The 20,331-nt window shown below is 41.7% G+C and overlaps 1 protein-coding gene across 1 annotated transcript; it reads left to right on the top strand.

Moving 5' to 3' along the window:
- Positions 1–1,012: 1,012 nt before the first annotated feature.
- pfkla (phosphofructokinase, liver a) lies at positions 1,013–20,139 on the top strand. The gene is made up of 22 exons (XM_080752579.1): positions 1,013–1,207; positions 1,883–1,956; positions 3,087–3,164; positions 7,421–7,610; positions 7,930–8,095; positions 9,304–9,348; positions 9,484–9,592; positions 10,971–11,066; positions 11,207–11,299; positions 12,111–12,236; positions 12,914–12,978; positions 14,424–14,484; positions 14,618–14,764; positions 14,861–14,931; positions 15,378–15,465; positions 15,689–15,841; positions 16,388–16,552; positions 17,969–18,030; positions 18,140–18,251; positions 18,365–18,464; positions 19,051–19,156; positions 19,291–20,139. Exons 1-22 carry the CDS (start codon positions 1,123–1,125, stop codon positions 19,436–19,438), a joined length of 2,340 nt encoding a protein of 779 aa, XP_080608705.1. The 5' UTR covers positions 1,013–1,122; the 3' UTR covers positions 19,439–20,139.
- The last annotated feature ends 192 nt before the right edge of the window (positions 20,140–20,331 follow it).

Below are 20,331 nucleotides of genomic sequence, written 5' to 3'. Positions count from 1 at the left end.
CTTTTATCAGGCTTGCTTTACTAGCATGGGTACAATTTCAGCCTAAACTGCCAAATTTAGGTGTACAGATTTGATGACTGAAGCAAAGGACATCTTTAATAATGACTTCTCATCTTTAAGTCATTACTTAAGTGAATATCTGTATGATCTTTCTTGCATGCATTGCCCCCACCCCTAAAGCGGGGGGTCTGGGGGTCCTCCCCCAGAAGAAAATTAACATAGTAGATGTAATTTCCTGTGTTCTGGTGAATTTTGGGAGTTTGATACAAAATCCAGGAGAAATCCAGGAGATTTGCCAATCCAGGAGCATGCCAGGAGATGGGGTCAAAATCCAGGAGACTCCTGGGAAATCCAGGAGAGTCCAGGAGAATCCAGGAGAGTTGACTTTTACTGAGGTTTAGGGACTAGGGTTTGGGTTAGGTTTAGGCATAGTTTTACTGAGGTTAGGGTTTGGGTTAGGGTTAGGCATAGTTTTACTGAGGTTAGGGTTAGGGTTAGGCATAGTTTTACTTTTACTGGGTTAGGGTTTTGGCTTTTGGGTTAGGTTTAGGCATAGTGGCCACAGGCTGTGGCCCACAGCCGAGCACTCCAGACCTCCACTCCAGCCAATCACAAGCCGAGCCTTCTAATTTATGCGACACCGTCTCCTACAGTAGGAATAATCGCAGCTGGGGGGGTTCGAACTCAACTCCGCGCGAACCACTATCCTACTACTACACAACAACAACAACAACAACAACAACAACAACAACAACAAAAATGTTATTGATTGATTGATTGAAGAATTTATTAGGAGTTTGCAATAGAAAAAAGTACCGTTCATGACAGTAATTGCACGTAATAGCCGAATTATACATTGTTATAGTGGATGCATACAACGTAGCAGATCAGCATTTGGAAGCCTCTGTGTTGCATATTATTGCATAAGCGCGTAATCTTTTGGAGGAAGAAATTGGATCGGAGGAGGAGGAGGAGGAGGAGGAGCCAGTTCCAGAAAGTGGTATTGCTCCCAACAAGGAAGCAGATGCATCTCGCTCTTCTGTTCCAATTTAGAAGCTATTAAATAAATATTGCCAACAACTAATTTACTAGTTCAGATACAGCTATAGCTGCGTGATCGAAATGACTTCGATGGATTTGGAGAAGCTGAAGATGACGGGCGCTGGCAGAGCTCTAGCAGTTCTGACCAGTGGCGGAGATGCACAAGGTAAATCATATGAGAAACCCCACGTCGGTGTGCACTACAGTTATAGACTAAAATAGGTGTGACATTAGTCATCTGTCTTATATTTTATGTCGTTATTGTTGACTTGTTAATTGCCACATTCACTGTAGTTTACATGGGTAAATGACAGAGTTATGGGCGAATTGCGTCTGATCTAATCCAAAATGAGAATATCTCCTTCAACAACATCTTGTGAAAAGGATCTGAGGACTGAAAATCGACAGTACCGTTTACTCAGATTGTGAAGTAATTGGGTCGACAATATTATAGATATGCATTTAATCGATTTTGACATTTGCAAATCTATCATTAAATGTAAAAATCGATAAATGACATCTACTCTAGTCTTTGATCAAAGGCTTTATTGTGAAGCATGATAAAGAATGCAATGAATGCTGCTGCTGCCTTCATTCACAAGGTCAGTGGGTTGGGATGGGTGTGCCCAAACTGTAAAAGGGGACTGTCCTTGTCAATGGTGCAGCAGGGGTTGTCAGAATGGATTGCACCTTAGAATTTGTCCGAATAGAGATGCAATAAACATGCTGTGTCATCATGCAGTTTACATTTTTTCATAAGAGCTGTAATGAATTCAGTGCAGCAGTAATAGTAGTAGTAGTAATCCATGCAATCTGACATGTGTATTTGTTCTTGAACCAGGAATGAATGCAGCGGTCAGAGCTGTGACCCGGATGGGTATATATGTTGGGGCCAAGGTCTACCTTATTCATGAGGTACTTCTTCATCTCATCCCCTTTTCAGATGATATATTAACAATAACAAGCATACAGTACATGCTGAGTCAGGCCTGTTTCCTGCCTCTGCTGTGATCAGTAACTATGCAGTTGAGTTTACTGCCTTAATAGTTTATAGTGAGGCACTTCCTCGATCCAATAACAGTTGCTATCCTCTCTGTTCCATGCTCCCAGACTTCCCACACATCACATGCACAGTGCTGTCATTTTAAATCAGTTGTTCTACAACCAGCGGTCCGGGGACCACAGTGGTCCTTTAGGCTGGGGATTCCAGGTGGTCCCCAGCTAAATGATGGAGAGTTGGTACACTCTAAAGAGTTACATTCTTCTTAAACATCTGCATTACTTAATTTACAAGAAGTACACACAATTACATAATGTAGAAGATTTATGTTATTTTGAATGAACTGTTATCTCTCCTATCCACATCAATACAGCATGGAATTGTGCATAGAATCCTATCCAACGATAACAAAATATTTGAGGGTTTGGTTCTGAGAGGCTGAATCTCATCGAATAGTGGTCTTTGCATGGCTCAAACGCAGAATAAATAATCATCCTTTATATGAAAAGGGTTGAAAACCACTGACACACAGTCAGGGGCGTCACAAGGGGTAGGAAAGTGGGACTGAGTTACTGGGGCCCAAGGTGGAGGGGCCCTAATAACTTTATCTATTGAAAAATAGCAGATATACAAGCTCACAGCGCGGCACTGAGTGCCGCGCTGCGAGCTTGTAGATCTGCTATTTTTGAAAAGTTGTGAAAATGTGTGAAAATCTTTGAATATATGTATTTTTTTAAGCGAACATTTCTATCTCAAATTTTGCTTCTGGGAGTCCCTGGAGCTAAATATTTTGATATCGGGGTCCGTGGCCAAATACATATCATCTTGGGGGTCCTTGACATAGGTTTCTTGCACACATTTTCACGATTTTTCAAAAATAGCAGATATACAAGCTCGGGCTTGTATATCTGCTATTTTTCAATAGTTAACATTCATGGGGGGCCCACAGTGAATCCTTGTACCCAGGGCCCAGAATTTGGTGTGACGCCCCTGCACACAGTACACAGTTCTGTAATTTTAAATCAATGCTGTTGGTTTTCACTAGGGGTACCAAGGCCTTGTAGACGGGGGCGACAACATCAAACTTGCAGACTGGCACAGTGTTACCAATATCATTCAGCAGGTAGGCAGACAACACTGTTATTGTATGTTGAGTATTGTGCTTGGTAGTCATGATGCAATTAGGGCTGTCACGATATGACATTTTACATGACGATTAATTGTCACTCAAATAATTGGCGATTAACGATTTAATTGTGTTTTTGTCGTTGATAATTACATTTCTGTTTGGCTTTTAGGCTTTGAAGTTGTACATGGTAGATATGACACATAACCTAAATATACAAATAAATTACTGACATATTTGACAACTTACTACTTAAAAAATAACTTTGATAGTGGAAATAGCCGATCTACAAGCTCACAACGCGCCGCATCGCGACGCGTTGTGAGCTTGTAGATCTGCTATTTCCGCTATTTCCACTATTCACGATTATGACGATTATGACAAAATAATTGCGATAATGTCAAATAATCACGATTAGGCGATTATGTAATAATTGTGACAGCCCTAGATGCAATGTTCCTTTCTAAATACAGTATAATGCACTAGCATTATTATTGGTTGGTAAATGTATATTTCTCGTCTCATATCGACTCTCTTTCTCTCCTTGTCTCTCTTTTCCTCCCATTTGTGTGGTCTTTACTCTTGTTACCTCCTCACCCTTCTCTTCACTACACCTCTTCTCTCCCTACGTGTCTAGTTCTGATTGTAAACCGGTAAGGCATCTTGCTGCATGTGCTGTAGTGTAGCCACCAATGGTAGAAAAGCAGCAAGTTGCATATTTTTATAGAATACAATATTGGAAGCATTTTCTTTATCCATGTGTGTACTCCATGTTATTCATTGTCTTGGATTTGTGCATCTGATATTTTTGAAAGGGCATGCTTTGTGAACCCAAACTTGTGAGTTAAGAAGCAAACCTGCCCTGTGGGCTTGCTTAGAATAGTATTTTACATCATTGTTAGTGTCTTTGTTGCCTGTAGTCGCAAATTCTTGTTGTTTCTGTGACACAAGTCACACAACACAGGATCCTGTTGTGTGAAATATACACAGTCTTAGTTCCAATACTATTGTATTCATATACATTCAGTATTGCCAAAGTCTTCTGCAGGCTTATGTAATGGCTTATTTGCCATTATACTGACATTGTAATCCATTCAGTAAGATCCACATTTATAGATAGAACACCCATCACAGGAAGTGCAAACCATCAACATTATTACAGGACATATCTGATTCAAAGGTCATGTTAGGCTGGCAATTACCGGTTTTGTCAGCTTCTTTCTTTTTTAAGACAAATACCAGAAACTATTATTGTCTCCGGACATCCTGGCCTGAAAAAGAAAAACTGCCACAATCGATCTGTCTCCCCCCCACCCCCATGCCTCTCTCTCTCTCTCTCTCTCTCTCTCTCTCTCTCTCTCTCTCTCTCTATCTGGCTCTCTCTAGCGCTCTCTGGCTCTCACTCTCACTCACATTCATACACAAACATCACATGCTGACTTTCACCCGGGAGGGTGACATTGATAGTGAGTGTGAAACAAGGTCAACTACAAGCTGTGCAATGTCAAGTTGTGCATTTGAAGACTAGCATCCAACACAGTTGCTCAAAGACACTACACAACATCTGTCAGCTGTCCATCCATACGGTTGTGTGCAGGTGAAAGCTAATCACAAAAAAAGATACATACTGTTCCATAAAATGTTACCAATCTAATTGATAAGCTAAGAGCTGTACACTCTGCAAAAGCTTAATCAACAGTCCCGAAACTGTCTCACAGAGACTGACGCATGGAAGGCACTTGCCACTGAATACTACTACTACCGTATACGACTATACGTATATGTTTCCATGTCCCATGTGTAGCTTATTGCAAAACAGCTTAGCTATTAAGTGCCTTTTTTTTTGCAGTACACTTTCTTTACTCATTCTTATGAATGGATGTTTTTTACCTGGTTAAATAAAGATAAAAATAATCAAGAAGATTTATTTGTCACAACTCTCTCTCTACGTCGTCCTCAGACGAGCCCTCCATTGGCATCTCCAAGTCATCTCGGTTCTCCATACATCTATCCAGCTCCTTTGTGCTTTCCGCACCAGCATCTTTCTTTAGTACGTCCACGTAGGTAGGTGTGGGACGTCCTCTTGATCGATGCCCATGTGTTGGTTCCCGGGAGTTGACCGGGAGTTCTCTGTGTTTGTGGCATTGGCCAGCTAGTCTCATCCTCCTGACTGCCATCCTCTCTGATACACTTGGTAGTGCCTGGTACAGATGTTCAGTATCACATGTAAAATTCTGGTGTAGCACCCATCCAGGGACTTCTGTAGGGCTTGCGTTAGTGTCCAGCATTCCCAGCCATACAATAAAATGTTTTCTAAGAAACGAATAATGCATGATGCATCATTACACACACACATGGCACAGAAAATGTGCAATTTTAAGACAAAGACAAAGGGCCCTATTTTGATGCACTTAAGCTCACATCTTATGTGTGAAGTGATACCGCCAGCATCTTATGTGCAATCCTTATTATGCAAGTGGCACTGAACGCAAACACTTAAGGTTTAAGACTCGGCAGCATATTTAACATATGGGGGAGTGTTCATATGTTAATTAAGGGGCGCAATGCGGTAGCTGCTATTATGAACCTTGACTTAAAAAAAGTCTTGAGCGCAAAAATAAATGTTTGGTTGTAAGGACACAGCAGTTTGACTCGGCCATATCTCTGTCAATTCTGAACCGATTTTTTAAATTAAATTACATGAATATTGTCTGCCTATCAAAAGATATCAAGCTAAAACGCGACTTCGGCTCTCAACGAGCGCACATAGCGCGCAAATCCATATTGGCACTCTGCATCATGAACCATATCTCGGTCAATTCTAAGGCGATTTTTTAAATTAAATATTCTCCATATTCTGTGGGAAGTCTAATTTCATTTGCCACTTGCCAGACAGCCATCATTGTACTGTCAAAGATAGCAAGCGAAAACAAAAGCCGGTGATGGCCACAACACAGTACACACGCATGGATAGAAAGCCCCACTCAGTCAGTTTCAATCCATTAATTCTCAAGAATGTTTGTGATTCTAATTTGACTATAATCTGCAGACATGAGAGTTTCAATTCATTGTTTCAATTGATGTTAGTCTATTTACTGTAAATACAATGAGTTGAGCGCCCGAGTGCAGCTGAACTTCTGAAGAGTTCATGTGTAACTCTGCAACACTTGAATTAATAATTTATATCATGATTGTCATTACATTCTCTTTGATCAGTAACATGTGGGTGACAGTATGATACAGTATGTGTATCAAATATGGTTTTATTTATGCAAGCATTGGGATTGTGACCATATGATTATGGCCATGCATGCACCTCTCCTTTCAATATGACTTTCTTTTTCTTTTGGTCTCACCGCTTAACACACTCAAAATAGCACTGCATCTTGCTGATCTTTTAAAGGGAATGGCAGCCAATGTGGGTCTTGCCTGTACAGTGTCGATGCTTATATGCGCTGCATGCTTAATGCGGGCATATTAATGTGTTTGTTGTTACCTCAACAATGTAACATCAAGCTCTAATGGGTTATTTAGCACCATAACATAAGTTACACTATTGTTGTTCACGGCATGCATTGAAATCGATATGGTCGGACTCGTTAAATAGATAAATGGTAAACTGTAATCATGCTGGATATTCTTAAATTATATATTTTTTTATCCCATGATTTTGTAACCTATTTATCACCCGGTGTCAATTATCTAATGTAATCCTGAGCGCTACACTCCCTCTGCCAACCTCGGGAGACAACAGACTGACCTCATGCTTCCTTCTACAGTATGCATGAGGAGTCCAAGTTTCTTCTTTTCACCTGACAGGGGGGAGTTTCCCCGGTTGGACGTAGCGCGTGGAAGGAATACGTTATTCCAACCAGTACCTTTCCCCTGCCTCCACCGGCTGGCCAGGCAGTATAGAGACCAGGATTACTGCATGTTTTTTGTGATGGTACCTACCCTAGGAGACACGGGGAGAACATGCCAACTCCACACAGAAAGGCCCTTTTGCCAACCCCAGCTAGGGTATGGGCATGCTGGATATTCTGACCGTCAAGTTTAAAATCCTAACGCAACCTCTGTTTTGCTATCCCTGATTTGATTCATAGGAGTCAGGGTTAAAGGGTCTGTGATCTGTCATTCAGCATGACCGTTTTAATGACAGACAGGCCATGTAAGGGCTGTCTATTTTCCTACATGTACCTCCCTTAGCTCGGATGGTGATCTGTGTTTCCTGTCTCTGTCTATTTCTGCTACAGGGTGGCACTGTGATAGGCAGTGCTCGATGTAAGGCCTTCACGACCCGCGAGGGTCGTATCGCTGCAGCGTTTAACCTGGTGAGGAAGGGAATCACCAATCTGTGTGTGTGTGGTGGAGATGGCAGTCTCACCGGAGCCAACATCTTCCGCAATGAGTGGAGCGGTTTGCTGGATGAGCTTGTGCAGAAAGGTAAGATTCTCTCTGTCAAACGCTGTCTCACTAGTTACTAGGGTTGCTACAGCTAATCAAGCTAATCGATTTAATTGATTATAAAAAATAATCGCTAATCAATAAAATTATAGATTTTCAAAAGTTCAACAAGCTCAAAAGTGAGTTTGTAAATCGGCACTGGCTGCGTAACACTGTTGTACAACGACGTATAAAATATACATAAAATAAGTGGTTAGCATCCCTATTCTGGTGGAATATTTGCAAAAAATAGCAGATCTACAGTACAATTCACTCAAGACGCTCGCGACACGTTAATGTGGGTTTGTCTCACTTACAGGAAGGATCACAGACACACTAGCCAAGGAGCATAGCCATCTGAACATTGTGGGCCTTGTGGGCTCCATAGATAATGACTTCTGTGGCACTGACATGACTATTGGTGCAGACTCTGCCCTGCATCGCATCATGGAGATCGTTGATGCCATCACCACCACCGCTCAAAGGTCAGACTCATTCATGTTACACTGTAACACAGCACTGATGTCACAGGGGGGTGTAGTGGAGGTGGGGCGGGTTGAAGCGCCCCTCCACTAGTTGTTTAAGCTGCACACACGCCTCTACATGCATGGACATGCATGTGCATGGACATGCAAGTGCATACCTTGTGTATTGATCAAAAACAATCATTCACACCATCTTACCAAAGCCAAAGCTGCCGAGTGTCAACAGCGGAAATTAGCCCTGGCTTAATGCATATTAATGGTCCATTGTGTGACCAGTTAAGTACTGTATGTACGGTCTAGCATAGCTGTCAGATGTTTGCAGCTCCGCTAGCAAAAAAAATAGTTGAAAAATCCCCAACACACCCCTGATGACACTGTACCAACTACCAAGTGCCAAGGAGTCACTAACTGAACTAGCATTTCATTTGTTTAGTTACTAATTATGGCATAATGTAGAATGCAAACATAACACTTTTTTTTTACCTTGTCGCAAGTTACTATGAAAAGCTCCACCGGCTGTCAGTCCGTCAGTCAGTCCGTCACTTCACGTCACACTTTTGCCCTACTCTTATCTCCTGCACCGTTGCCCCTATCCATGCCAAACTTTGCACACATACTCCTTGGCTGCCAAACCACAACCTCCACCCCTCATTTCTCACATGGCCCTCTTCTAGCGGCACCATCAGGCTGATTTTTGCAAAACGCATCTTTGGACACTGCTCCTACAGATTTTGGCCTAAAATCACACAAAGTCATGTAATCAACACGGATCTGTCCCATTTCCCATATTCCCTCCTGATTGGCTACGATTGCCTTCTAAAGTTTGTGTATGCGACGTGACGGTCGCTTATCTCCCGATTAGGGAGTCTTACTGGTTATGTTTGTATGTGTGACACTGGAATCAAAGAGATCTTGCAAAGTAATTAGGCCTCTACATTGTAATGAATGGCGTGGAATTAAGACATTTGAGGTGGAAGTCAACCAAACACAGGTCAACTGTATTAAATAATATCCATGTCTCACATTCAATCCTATCTGTTCATGCTGGCAGGAAGGAATCTTGCCCATACTTGTTCCCCTGCGATTGAGCATGCTAATACAGTACAGTACCTCCAAATGTATTATTCAATTTGTGTGTTGCAGTCTATAAATGATAATTGGCCTTATCAATATATATAAAAAAAAAACAATAATGCTACTCCCAACAGCCACCAGCGTACATTTGTTCTGGAAGTCATGGGGCGCCACTGTGGGTAAGTAAGTCTTTATCTGTTTGTCATATTAATGCCACGGCCTAAATCACTCAACGTTGATTTATTGCCATTAGAAGGTGTGTGTTTTGTCATTTTAAATGTTCCTTTTCCTCCCTGTCATGTGGTATAATTCAGGTATCTGGCGTTGGTGACTGCGCTGGCCTCTGGGGCAGACTGGCTTTTAATTCCAGAGGCTCCTCCTCGGGAGGGCTGGGAGGACTTGATGTGTGCCCGTCTGGAAGGGGTAAGGAGAGGACTGCACTGGAATGTAGTTCCAGAGATGTACTACAGTTTGACCAGTGGTGGAAGAAGTACTGACAGTAACACAATATAAAAACACTCTGTTACAAGTAAAAAGCCTATTTTCAATTTTTTTTTTAATCACACCCATGTGAACTGAGCGGTGGAGGCTGTGGGGGTTGAGGTATATGGGTAAAATACATGCATTGCAAGGTAGCTCAACTGTGTGTGTGTGTGTGTGTGTGTGTGTGTGTGTGTGTGTGTGTGTGTGTGTGTGTGTGTGTGTGTGTGTGTGTGTGTGTGTGTGTGTGTGTGTGTGTGTGTGTGTGTGTGTGTGTGCGCGCGTGCGTGAGAGGGGTCTTTGACTTTCAACCCCTCCTGCGTGTGTGTGTGTGTGTGTGTGTGTGTGTGTGTGTGTGTGTGTGTGTGTGTGTGTGTGTGTGTGTGTGTGTGTGTGTGTGTGTGTGTGTGTGTGTGTGTGTGTGTGTGTGTGTGTGTGTGTGTGTGTGTGTGTGTGTGTGTGTGCGCGTGCGTGCACGCGCCGCGTGTATTGCAGTTGATGCTCAGGCTAGACTCAACAGCACCCTCTCTGGTCACCTAGTGGTACTCAGGCTACGGTACATACACCTCAGGCTACATACACACATACATACACACACACACACACACACACACACACACACACACACACACACACACGGATACACACACGGATACACACACGGCAATGCTATGGAGCGGTCTACCACCGCTCCAGAAAAGAAAAGGTACAAAAGTACAAAGGTATTGCTGTACAAAATTAAAGCGGATCCACAAGCTTACAGTGCAGTGATGTCATTACGTGCGCATCCCGCATCAAAAACTCAACTAGTAACCCATGTGTTACTAGTTGTCTTAAACCGCCACACTCTGCTAAACAGTTATGCTGTTATGTGTTTTGCCAAGTCCCGGAAAAGGCGCGCTGTGATTGGCCAGTACAGTCACTGTGATACATTCGGCAGTTGTGCCGAATGCTCACCCCAAAACATGATTTATGAGACTGTGGCGGCTCATGTGGGACAACCAAGGCATGGATGTGTTTGTCATGACAACTAGTAACACATTCATGGGGGAAAAACACTTTTGACCGCAATAAATTGTGTAAAAGACTTGTGTAAAGGGCTCCACTCTTATGCTATGAGGGTTGCTGGGTTCTGCAAGGGAAACTGGACAACAGGGGCATTTCTGCCTAGTAAACCCCATGGACAGTCATTTGGGATCAATATATGTAAGAAAATGAGCCTAGATGTTATTTATTCTGGAGTTGTCCTTTAAGGTAACAGGCTTGTCAGTGTTATTGTCCTAGGCATATGTTATTAATACCATTATGTATTTATTTTCAGAGCCGCAGTAAAGGTCGCCGTCTTAACATCATCATCCTTGCAGAAGGGGCAATCGACCGAAACGGCGAACCGATCTCTGCAGATTACGTTAAGCAGGTAAGCATTTTATTGATTATTATTATTATTGATCCTGGAATTGGCAGACTTTCTGGACCATATCTACATGATAAGTTATGTCTGCCTAATACATTGTCACTGCATGTAGCGTAATAAACTAAACATATGCCTGTCTGTAGCTGGTGGTAGAGAGGCTGGGTTATGACACCAGGGTGACTGTACTGGGACACGTGCAGCGAGGAGGAACTCCCTCTGCCTTTGACAGAATACTGGTGAGTTGGAGAAAGGTGGAACACTAACAGTGGGTCGGGACCCATTTATGGGTCACGGAACAATTTTTAATTGAATAAAAATCCAATTTTCTTTCCCATTTAAAAAATACTAATATTTCAGAAGATTTTCCCTTCATTTTGAAACAAACAAACTCATCTAAGAAATTCCATAAATGTAAGTGAAAATAGCCGATCTACAGGCTCACAACGGGGCTCGAAGTGACGCATTGTGAGCTTGCAGATCTGCTACTTTCACTAGTTTGGGTCCCGGGAAAACGTCTAATTTCTCTTTTGGGTCTTAAAATCTAAAAGGTTTGGGAACCACTGCTCTGGCATAGCCAGACAATCAAAGATCTCTGGCTACTGATACGTCTGTAACAGTAGGCTGAGCCTGTTCATTGGATCTAAATTCAAGGAATGGGCTTGGTCACCAGCAGTATCAAACGCATGCCTGCTGCTTTGAAACCAATCCTGTGACCATCCCATAGTAAGGACCGCCCAAGGTCCTTGAATTGTCTTAAGTCTGTGAATTGGTTCTGTGAAATTTCAGCTGAAACACTCAACCATATATAGAGGCTGTGTGGTAATCAGAAGGTCACCGGTTGAATCCAAGACACTCTCCCTAACATTTTATCATTCTTCCACCTCATAACTTCATACACTTCAGATATTCTCCCTGCATTGTAGTAAGTGGATTTTGAGTGGTACAAGTCATGCTATCTGGTTTCTGTGTTTATATTTAGCTCAACATTGAACTGTGTGTGCGTGCGCGCGTGCGTGCGTGCGTGTGTGTGTGTGCGTGTCATTTCAGAGCAGTAAGCAGGGTGTGGAGGCAGTGGTGGCGCTGATGGATGCCACTCCTGACACTCCAGCCTGCGTCATTGGCCTGTCCGGTAACCAAGCTGTGCGCCTGCCTCTGATGGAGTGTGTAGAGATGGTAGATTATTGTCATTGTCCTCTTAGTACACTTCACCTTGATTCATTCTATTGGATGTAGCTATTAAACATCAAATGTGGCTTTAGTGGCCTAGAATTATTGAATGCTTTAACCAGTGAAAAATAGCAGATATACAAGTTCACAGCGCGGCACCGAGAGCCGAGCTGCGAGCTTGTAGATCTGCTATTTTTGAAAAAGTCGTGAAAACGTGTGCAAATCTTTGAGTATAATGTATTTTCAAAGCGAACGTTTGTAACTCACATTTTGCTTCTGGGTGGTCCCTGGAACTAGATATTTTGAGATGGGGGTCTGTGGCCAAATACATATCATTTTGGGGGTCCTTCACATGAAAAAGTTTGAGAACCACTGACATAGTAGTCTCTCAAGAACAGACTAACTGAGCTCCAGTTAAGTGAAAAGGACCTTTTCTTTGACGATGGCTAGCCAGATTGCTGACATAGAAACATAGGGTTTTTCAAAAAACCTTTGAAGGATTCAAAAGACATTTTCGCGATTTTTCAAAAATAGCAGATCTACAAGCTCGTAGCACGGCACTCGGTGCCGCGCTGTGAGCTTGTATATCTGCTATTTTTTTCAATAGTTAAAGCACAAAATAATGATACAAAATAATGTGTACCCATTCTGAATGGGTTAACATACACTATCCCCATCTGCAGACTAAACTGGTGCAGACCGCCATGAATGAGAAGAGATTTGAAGAGGCTGTCAAACTACGTGGCGGGTGAGAGAACAGATACTGTACTGTACAATAGATGGTTATGTTAGTTACTTTATGTATGCAGAGAGATCTGCATGGTCTGCTGTGCTATAATACACTGGCTGGCTACGATACAACATACAGTAATAAATAAACGTAATAATAAAACATACAGCACATGCATGAAGGCATTATAGGCCATTATAATAAATCAAGTGCACTCTGTTGATACATTAAAGCATTTTTATCATCAGTTAAGATTGCAACTACAAAGTAGTTGCAAGAATTACATTCATGCATGGAATAAACAACAATTACTCTTTTCCCAGAGGGTTTTCTAATGTTAAATATTCATGTTACGGTCTTGGCCTCGCCCACGTGGCGTGGCCAAGTTCTTCCTTGTCTAATGCCTCATTCACACTACAGATATATAGTTGAACGTTTTGCTTGGTAATTCAATGTAATCTCAATGGAAACCAGCTTTAAAGGCTGGATTCCAAGTACAGCCGACACGCCCAGCCTTTAAAGCTGGTTTCCATTGAGATAACATTGAATTACCAAGCAAAACGTTCAACTATATATCTGTAGTGTGAATGAGGCATTAGTCTATGGTCCAACTTCTTCCTTGCGCGTTTGCCATTATGCCTAAACCAAATCTTAACAGCACCCTTAACCTCACAAAACTATGCCTAAACGTACACTAATGTAAAATGTGTCTGGACATGCTTTGGTTAAAAAGAAAACACCTGCAGTGGGATTTGAACCCACGATCCTTGGAATATGCCGTCTTTACCCAGTGAGCTAAAGAGGTTCCAACACCCTTTTAGTTGTTATTTTAACCTTCTTTCTGTCAGAAAGCCTTTCTGGCCGCCCCAAAGGAAAGATGGACAATTCTGATAGAAAGCCTCTAGGGCAAATTAGATTTGATGACCCCATGACCTTTCCTCTAGCACCACCTACAGGTAAAAAGGTTACTTGCACGCTAGTGGTGCGCAGAGATAGGCTTTTGAGGTCGTCCGAATCCATCCGCGCAAATTAATTATCCGCCCATGACATTGCCTCATGAAAAATGACGGTTGCTTTACAAAATATATAAAATAACACACACTCACACAGACACACGAATACAGAGATCTAGCTTTTTATTGATATATATATATTATGTCATAATGTATTTCCTGCATTATTTCATCCGCGGTTATCCGAAATTAATTAATAATGATATTTGATTGATCCAAATCCGCCCGCACCGCGGTGATCCGCGGTGCACCGCGGCTTAAACCGCCATCCGTGCATCTCTATTGCATGCATACACTGTGTCAAAATCCAGAGAGTGGATTGCCATGAAACTTAGTTTTAGGTTTTAGCACAACCTAGTTTTATTTATTCAGATATAGCACCTCATCATATGTTTTATCATTTTACAAATAACTAAACATACCCAAAAATGATCTATAATGTCTTGATAGGAGCTTTGAGAACAACTTGAAGATCTACAAAAGGCTTGCATTCCTGAAGACATCTTATGTGGTAATACTCGCCGCTCTCTCTCTCTCCCTCTCCTAGTTGTTCTCACTTGTTTACTCTTACATATAAACAAATACAGTGGTGCTGTATAAACACCATCTGAACAAATTACAACTTCTCCCCCCCCCTCCTTCAGAGCAACCACTCCATAGCCATTCTGAACGTGGGAGCCCCTGCAGCAGGGATGAATGCAGCAGTGAGGTCTGCTGTGAGAGTGGCACTGACTTATGGACACAAGGTTTATGGTGTCAACGATGGCTTTCAAGGACTGGCCAATGGCACAGTAAGGCCTTCTGCTGTATCATGGGACTCACAATTTATGTATTTGTGTATTAGGATTTAACTATATGGCATTGACATGGCATGTTGCTCTTTATAGGTGTTTGAAATGGAATGGCACACTGTGGCTGGATGGACTGGACAAGGAAGCTCCATTTTAGGCACAAAACGGTGAGGCACATCCTCTGTCTGTATGGATGTATTGATTGATAGAATGAGTGAGTGAGTGAGACTGACTGACGGACAGACGGACGGACGGACGGAAAATCACATGACACGCAAGTCACTCATGGCTGTACGTTGAAATGTAACTGCATGTATACAGTAGCTATTATTATTAGGGCATCTCCCTCTTTTAGTTGTTCTCGCTTGTGCACCCTTATATATAAAGAAATACAATGGTGCTGTATTTTTATTGTGTGTGTGTGTGTGTGTGTGTGTGTGTGTGTGTGTGTGTGTGTGTGTGTGTGTGTGTGTGTGTGTGTGTGTGTGTGTGTGTGTGTGTGTGTGCACACATACACATTATAAACTTTAAATATTTTTGTTGTAATCTTAATACAACTTGCACATGACACACCATGCTGCTGTCTGACTTCTATTTCTGCATCTTCCCTTAGAACCCTTCCAAATAAATTCATGGAAAAGATTGTGGAGACAATCAACAAGTACAGCATCTCAGCTCTGCTTGTAGTCGGAGGGTTTGAGGTAGGGCCACCACTAAAATACTGTGTTCCTGTTCTATTTAGTTATACTTAGCACCGGTGTCGAGAACCGACAATAGCAGATCACGACGTGTTGTGCTGTGCCATGTTGTGACTTTGTAGAAATGCTATTGTCAGTGTGCGAAACTGGCGTACAACTAGGTATAAATCAGGCCTTAGTCTGCGTGAATATGGTTTTCACTCTTCATCTGTGTGTCTGTGGACAGGGCTATGAGGGTTTGGTCCAGTTGGCGGAAGCCCGGGATCGTTTCGATGAGCTCTGCATCCCCATGTGTGTCATTCCTGCTACCATCAGCAACAACGTACCTGGGACTTACTTCAGTCTTGGAGCAGACACTGCCGTCAACTCTGCCATGGAGGTGATGTGAAATTGTCACAAAGATGGAACTGATAGAGCAGATGCCGGCACAGCACAATTATTACATAATCGTCTAATCGCAATTATTTGAGATAATCGGCAATTCTTTTGCATAATCGTCATAATCGTTTCCATGTTGAGAAATGTTAATACAGTTACAAACACTTTCAAAAAGTTGTGGAAATAGAAGATCTACAAGCTCACAACGCATCGCATCACGGCGTGTTGTGAGCTTGCAGATCGGCTATTTCCACTATCAATGTTCTTTTTTAAGTATAAAGTTGTCAACTATGTCAGTAATTTCTTTGTATATTTATGTGTCATGATTGCCAAGTGCAAATTCAAAGCCAAAAAGGAATGTAATTGTCAACGACAAATACACAATTAAATCGTTAATCGCAATTATTTGAGTGACAATTAATCGTCATGTAAAATGTCCTAATCGTGACAGCCCTAGCACTCCGTCCAAACCTTGACATTTTCATCCCAGTTCAAAATGTTCATTGTGTGATCCGTAATACCGTCATGTCACTGATTTTCTATCCAGGGATGCGACAAGATCAAGCAGTCTGCCAGTGGAACCAAGAGGCGCGTGTTTGTAGTGGAAACCATGGGAGGTTACTGTGGCTACCTGGCGACTAGCACTGGCATCGCAGTAGGTGCAGATGCAGCCTATATCTACGAAGAGCCTTTCAGTATCCGTGACCTTAAGGTGAGAATACATTTTTCGAGGCCCAGTGTGGTGTAATTTGGCCCCCATCTAAGGAACCATTTTCCCCTCCTGTCTCTCTTTTCTAGCATACTTTTTAGTCATGGGCATTAAATGGAGATAAAAAAAATAAAAAAAAGAATCTAGTCACTATTTGCATAATCACGCATGCTGACAATTACTGTACACATACTAAGAAACAGTACAGAATTCTAAGAACTGTTTTAAAACTGCATGTTCTATTTCATGATTACAATACTGTTATTACAGTCAAGCTGTCAAAGACTGCACACAGTGCGTTTTATTTTATTTTCTTCTTCCTGTATGGCAACTCTCCTGCACTAAATAGAAGCAGTTTGTTGTCTTAAGGTTGCTACATAAAGTCCACCTACCACACAGACAAACTTTTAATCAAATTGAAAAATGTTTCCTGCAATGTCATTGGCCACTGTATCCCCTCTGGACTCCACACGTCCTAACACCTAACACCACACATCAAAACATGTTACGCCTCTGTCTGAACACACCTTTAAACCATGGATGTTGAGTATTTTATTTATCGGCGGTCTTAATAAAGGAAAAAGTGTGGTTAAAATAATCCATCACTGTTTACCAGTTCTTGAAAAGACAAAGATAATTAAGTAATTAATACATTCCCAGCAGTCTGACATCAAACATATAATTTTCCAAATGTCTGTCTGTCTGTCTGAGTGTCTGTCTGAAACAGCGTTTCTCCTCAGTGGCTGGAGCAATTGATCTGAAATCGCATCACCATTAGCATATGAACACACCTAACATAACTGTGAAGCCCGTTTGTCACTTTCACAAATCGTATGCTGTATATTAGCATTTTTATGGTGCATCTACTATCTATTCTGCATCTAGCATGAGGCCTATCTATTCTGCATCTAGCATGAGGCAACATGTTTAACCAGCTCTGTGTGTGTGTGTGTGTGTGTGTGTGTGTGTGTGTGTGTGTGTGTGTGTGTGTGTGTGTGTGTGTGTGTGTGTGTGTGTGTGTGTGTGTGCGCGCGCAGGCGGGGGGGTGGGGGGGAGTGTCATGGCCCTGTTACAGATGTTGTCCAAAAATCATGCAGATCAGTAGTAGTACACAGTATCTCTATAGTCTATAGCCAAACGAAACGGGTATTTCTTACATTGATGCTCCTACATATTATCATGTAAGCACCAGTTAAAGTTACTTTCCATCCTTCATATACTGTGTACCCACAGTGCACCCCATAACCCACACACTGCACATCATTTCAGAGCTCATATCTTTGAACGGGTAAGGGCTAGTTACAAATAATGGAGTGATATGCAGCAACTGCAAGTATATTTGTGTGACCTTTTAATAATGGCAAGATATTCTTCATCAGACGATAAGACTGCTCTTTAATTACCTTGCCTTTTGCCCAGACCAATGTGGAGCATTTAACAGAGAAGATGAAGAAAGATATCCAGCGAGGTCTGGTACTGAGGTACATAATACCTTTATTCATATGCATAGAGATTAACTGCTGACTGTAAAGCCAATAATAATAATAATTATAATCATGAATTAATTTTATCTGCACTCTGTATTATCAGGAATGAAAAATGCCATGAGCACTACACTACTGAGTTCATCCACAAGCTTTATTCAGCGGAGGGCAAAGGCATCTTTGACTGCAGAGTCAATGTGCTGGGACACCTTCAGCAGGTATGGAGCCACTATTTGCCACTGGGTTTCTGTGAAAGCGAAGCACATACTTGCTCATATACTGTTGACCATTGGTATACTCTGTGGCTGTTTTTCTGTTTCTGTTTTTTTAGGGAGGATCACCTTCACCATTTGATCGAAATTTGGGCACTAAGATGGGAGTCAAGGCTGTGACGTGGCTTTCTGAGCTTTTGACTGAAAACTTCCGGCAAGGTAGGTCAATTATACGTTTCTTTTCGAAGATCTATGCTTGGTGCAAAGGATTTTTTTCTGAACTTAACTCAGCGAGTGCCCACACGTCAAACTCTTTGATGTCGCTGGAGGCCCACGACGCGTTTGACGCGTTTACTGTATTTACAGTAACAATATTAAATACCACCGTAAGGTCGGGGCTACGCCTGGATGTTGCCCAATCACCGCGGGTTGTTTCCATTGGACGCTGAGAGCATCGCGCGGCCGTGTTTCTCCATATAGTCCAATGCATTTCCCCATCTTTAAAGCCCTTTATCTCTGATGTTTGTTTTTATGGTTAAAACTCCGGGCGTGGCTGGAAACATGGCCAAATTAGATTGGCAAACAATAGCTAAATCCTACACTGGCCCATACTAGGTGGAAGAACAAAACTTCCTGACTACGGTCATGTGACCAAGTGACGTCATTACCGTGTGCAATAGAATGGTGGTGGACCTGGGCAGTCAGAGGGGATAACTCTGGCTCCATCTAGGTGCAGCCAATGTGTTGGAAAATTATAACAATTACATTATTAAATCATTCTAAGTGTTCGTTTCTTTCTCATCAGGGCGTGTGTTTACCAACTCACCAGCGACGGCATGTGTGCTTGGTCTTCAAAAGAAGGTTGTCTCGTTTATCCCTGTCACTGAACTGAAGGCTGAGACAGATTTTGAGTAAGAAACCACAATCTACATTCACTGTTACTATCAAATGACCATATCAGTATTCAGTATATAGGTACTGTATGTTCATTTTAGATTATATTAAGTAAGCACAATAGCTAAATAACTCTGCTTGGTTTATGCAGGCATCGGATGCCCAAAGTCCAGTGGTGGATGAACCATCGGCCGATGCTTAAAATGTTGGCCAAGTACCAAACCAGCTTCACTGAATACATCCCAGGAGAGATCGAACATGTGACTCATCGATCAATCAGCATCGACCCTGGGTTCTAGACATTCAGGAACTATGTTCTCCTTAAATAGCCCTTATCGATCAGCCCCTTCCTGCTGTGTTTTATTTGGTTTGTGCATATACTGTATTATGTGTACCTGAGAGATTAATGGCATTTTAGAGCACTGAACTGAATCACTTTAGTTGTTGGACAAAGATAAAGCTAATTATTTAAATGTAATAATGTGGACATTAGCCCAAGATTGAATACATTTTATTGTATAAATTAATCTGTAAATTGAAATCCAAGATAATTAATCTAAATACATTTATTTAGGTAGGTTTGTGTTGTTTTAAGGTAATGGAAATCTATATGTGTCTCAATGGCAATGTATCTACGAAGTAAGAGATTAGCTGGAGCTGTCAGTGTCAATTGATGCAGAACATCCTTGATAGTTGACAGTCAGAACTTATTGCAGCTCATGTTTTGGAACCAGTTCTCTGAAATGTACATTTCAAATAATTATATTGCTTGCGATAGAAGCACCAGTGCCATCATTTTTCTAATTATTACAAACTGAACAATATATTTCACAAATATGCAGTTTATTACATTGTATGTGCAATTACCTCTAAGTCTAATATTATGACACTGTCCCTACAAAACCTTGTGGGGGTTTTCTTAGAAGTAATGTGAATGTTATGTCCTTATATATTTGAATACTACTGCATGTATGTCTAAAATAAAAACTTGTGTGCAAAGGTTTCAGAAATTTATTTTGTAAACCAATATAGTACATAGAACCCTTTTTTTCATTTACAGACAACAAATAGGTATTAATATGTGAAGGCAAAAGAATAAATAGAACACTTTTCATTTAAAGACAACAAATGGGTATTAATATGTAAAGGCAAACACAAAACTTATCTGGAGCCTATGAGAAATTTCCCAAAC

The sequence above is a fragment of the Nannobrachium achirus genome (genome assembly GCF_963921795.1).
Source record: "Nannobrachium achirus genome assembly, chromosome: 22".
Lineage (NCBI taxonomy): Eukaryota > Metazoa > Chordata > Actinopteri > Myctophiformes > Myctophidae > Nannobrachium > Nannobrachium achirus.
The sequence above is the reverse complement of the archived record's forward strand: the minus strand, read 5'-3'. Positions and strand labels throughout refer to the sequence as shown.

Bases quoted from the DNA above. Each gene is read 5' to 3' on its own strand.
- pfkla (XM_080752579.1), top strand. From the start codon at position 1,123: ATGACTTCGATGGATTTGGAGAAGCTGAAGATGACGGGCGCTGGCAGA. The intron at 11,067-11,206 runs GTAAGCATTTTA...GCCTGTCTGTAG, and splicing joins CTGCAGATTACGTTAAGCAG to CTGGTGGTAGAGAGGCTGGG. The intron at 14,485-14,617 runs GTAATACTCGCC...CCCCTCCTTCAG, and splicing joins TCCTGAAGACATCTTATGTG to AGCAACCACTCCATAGCCAT.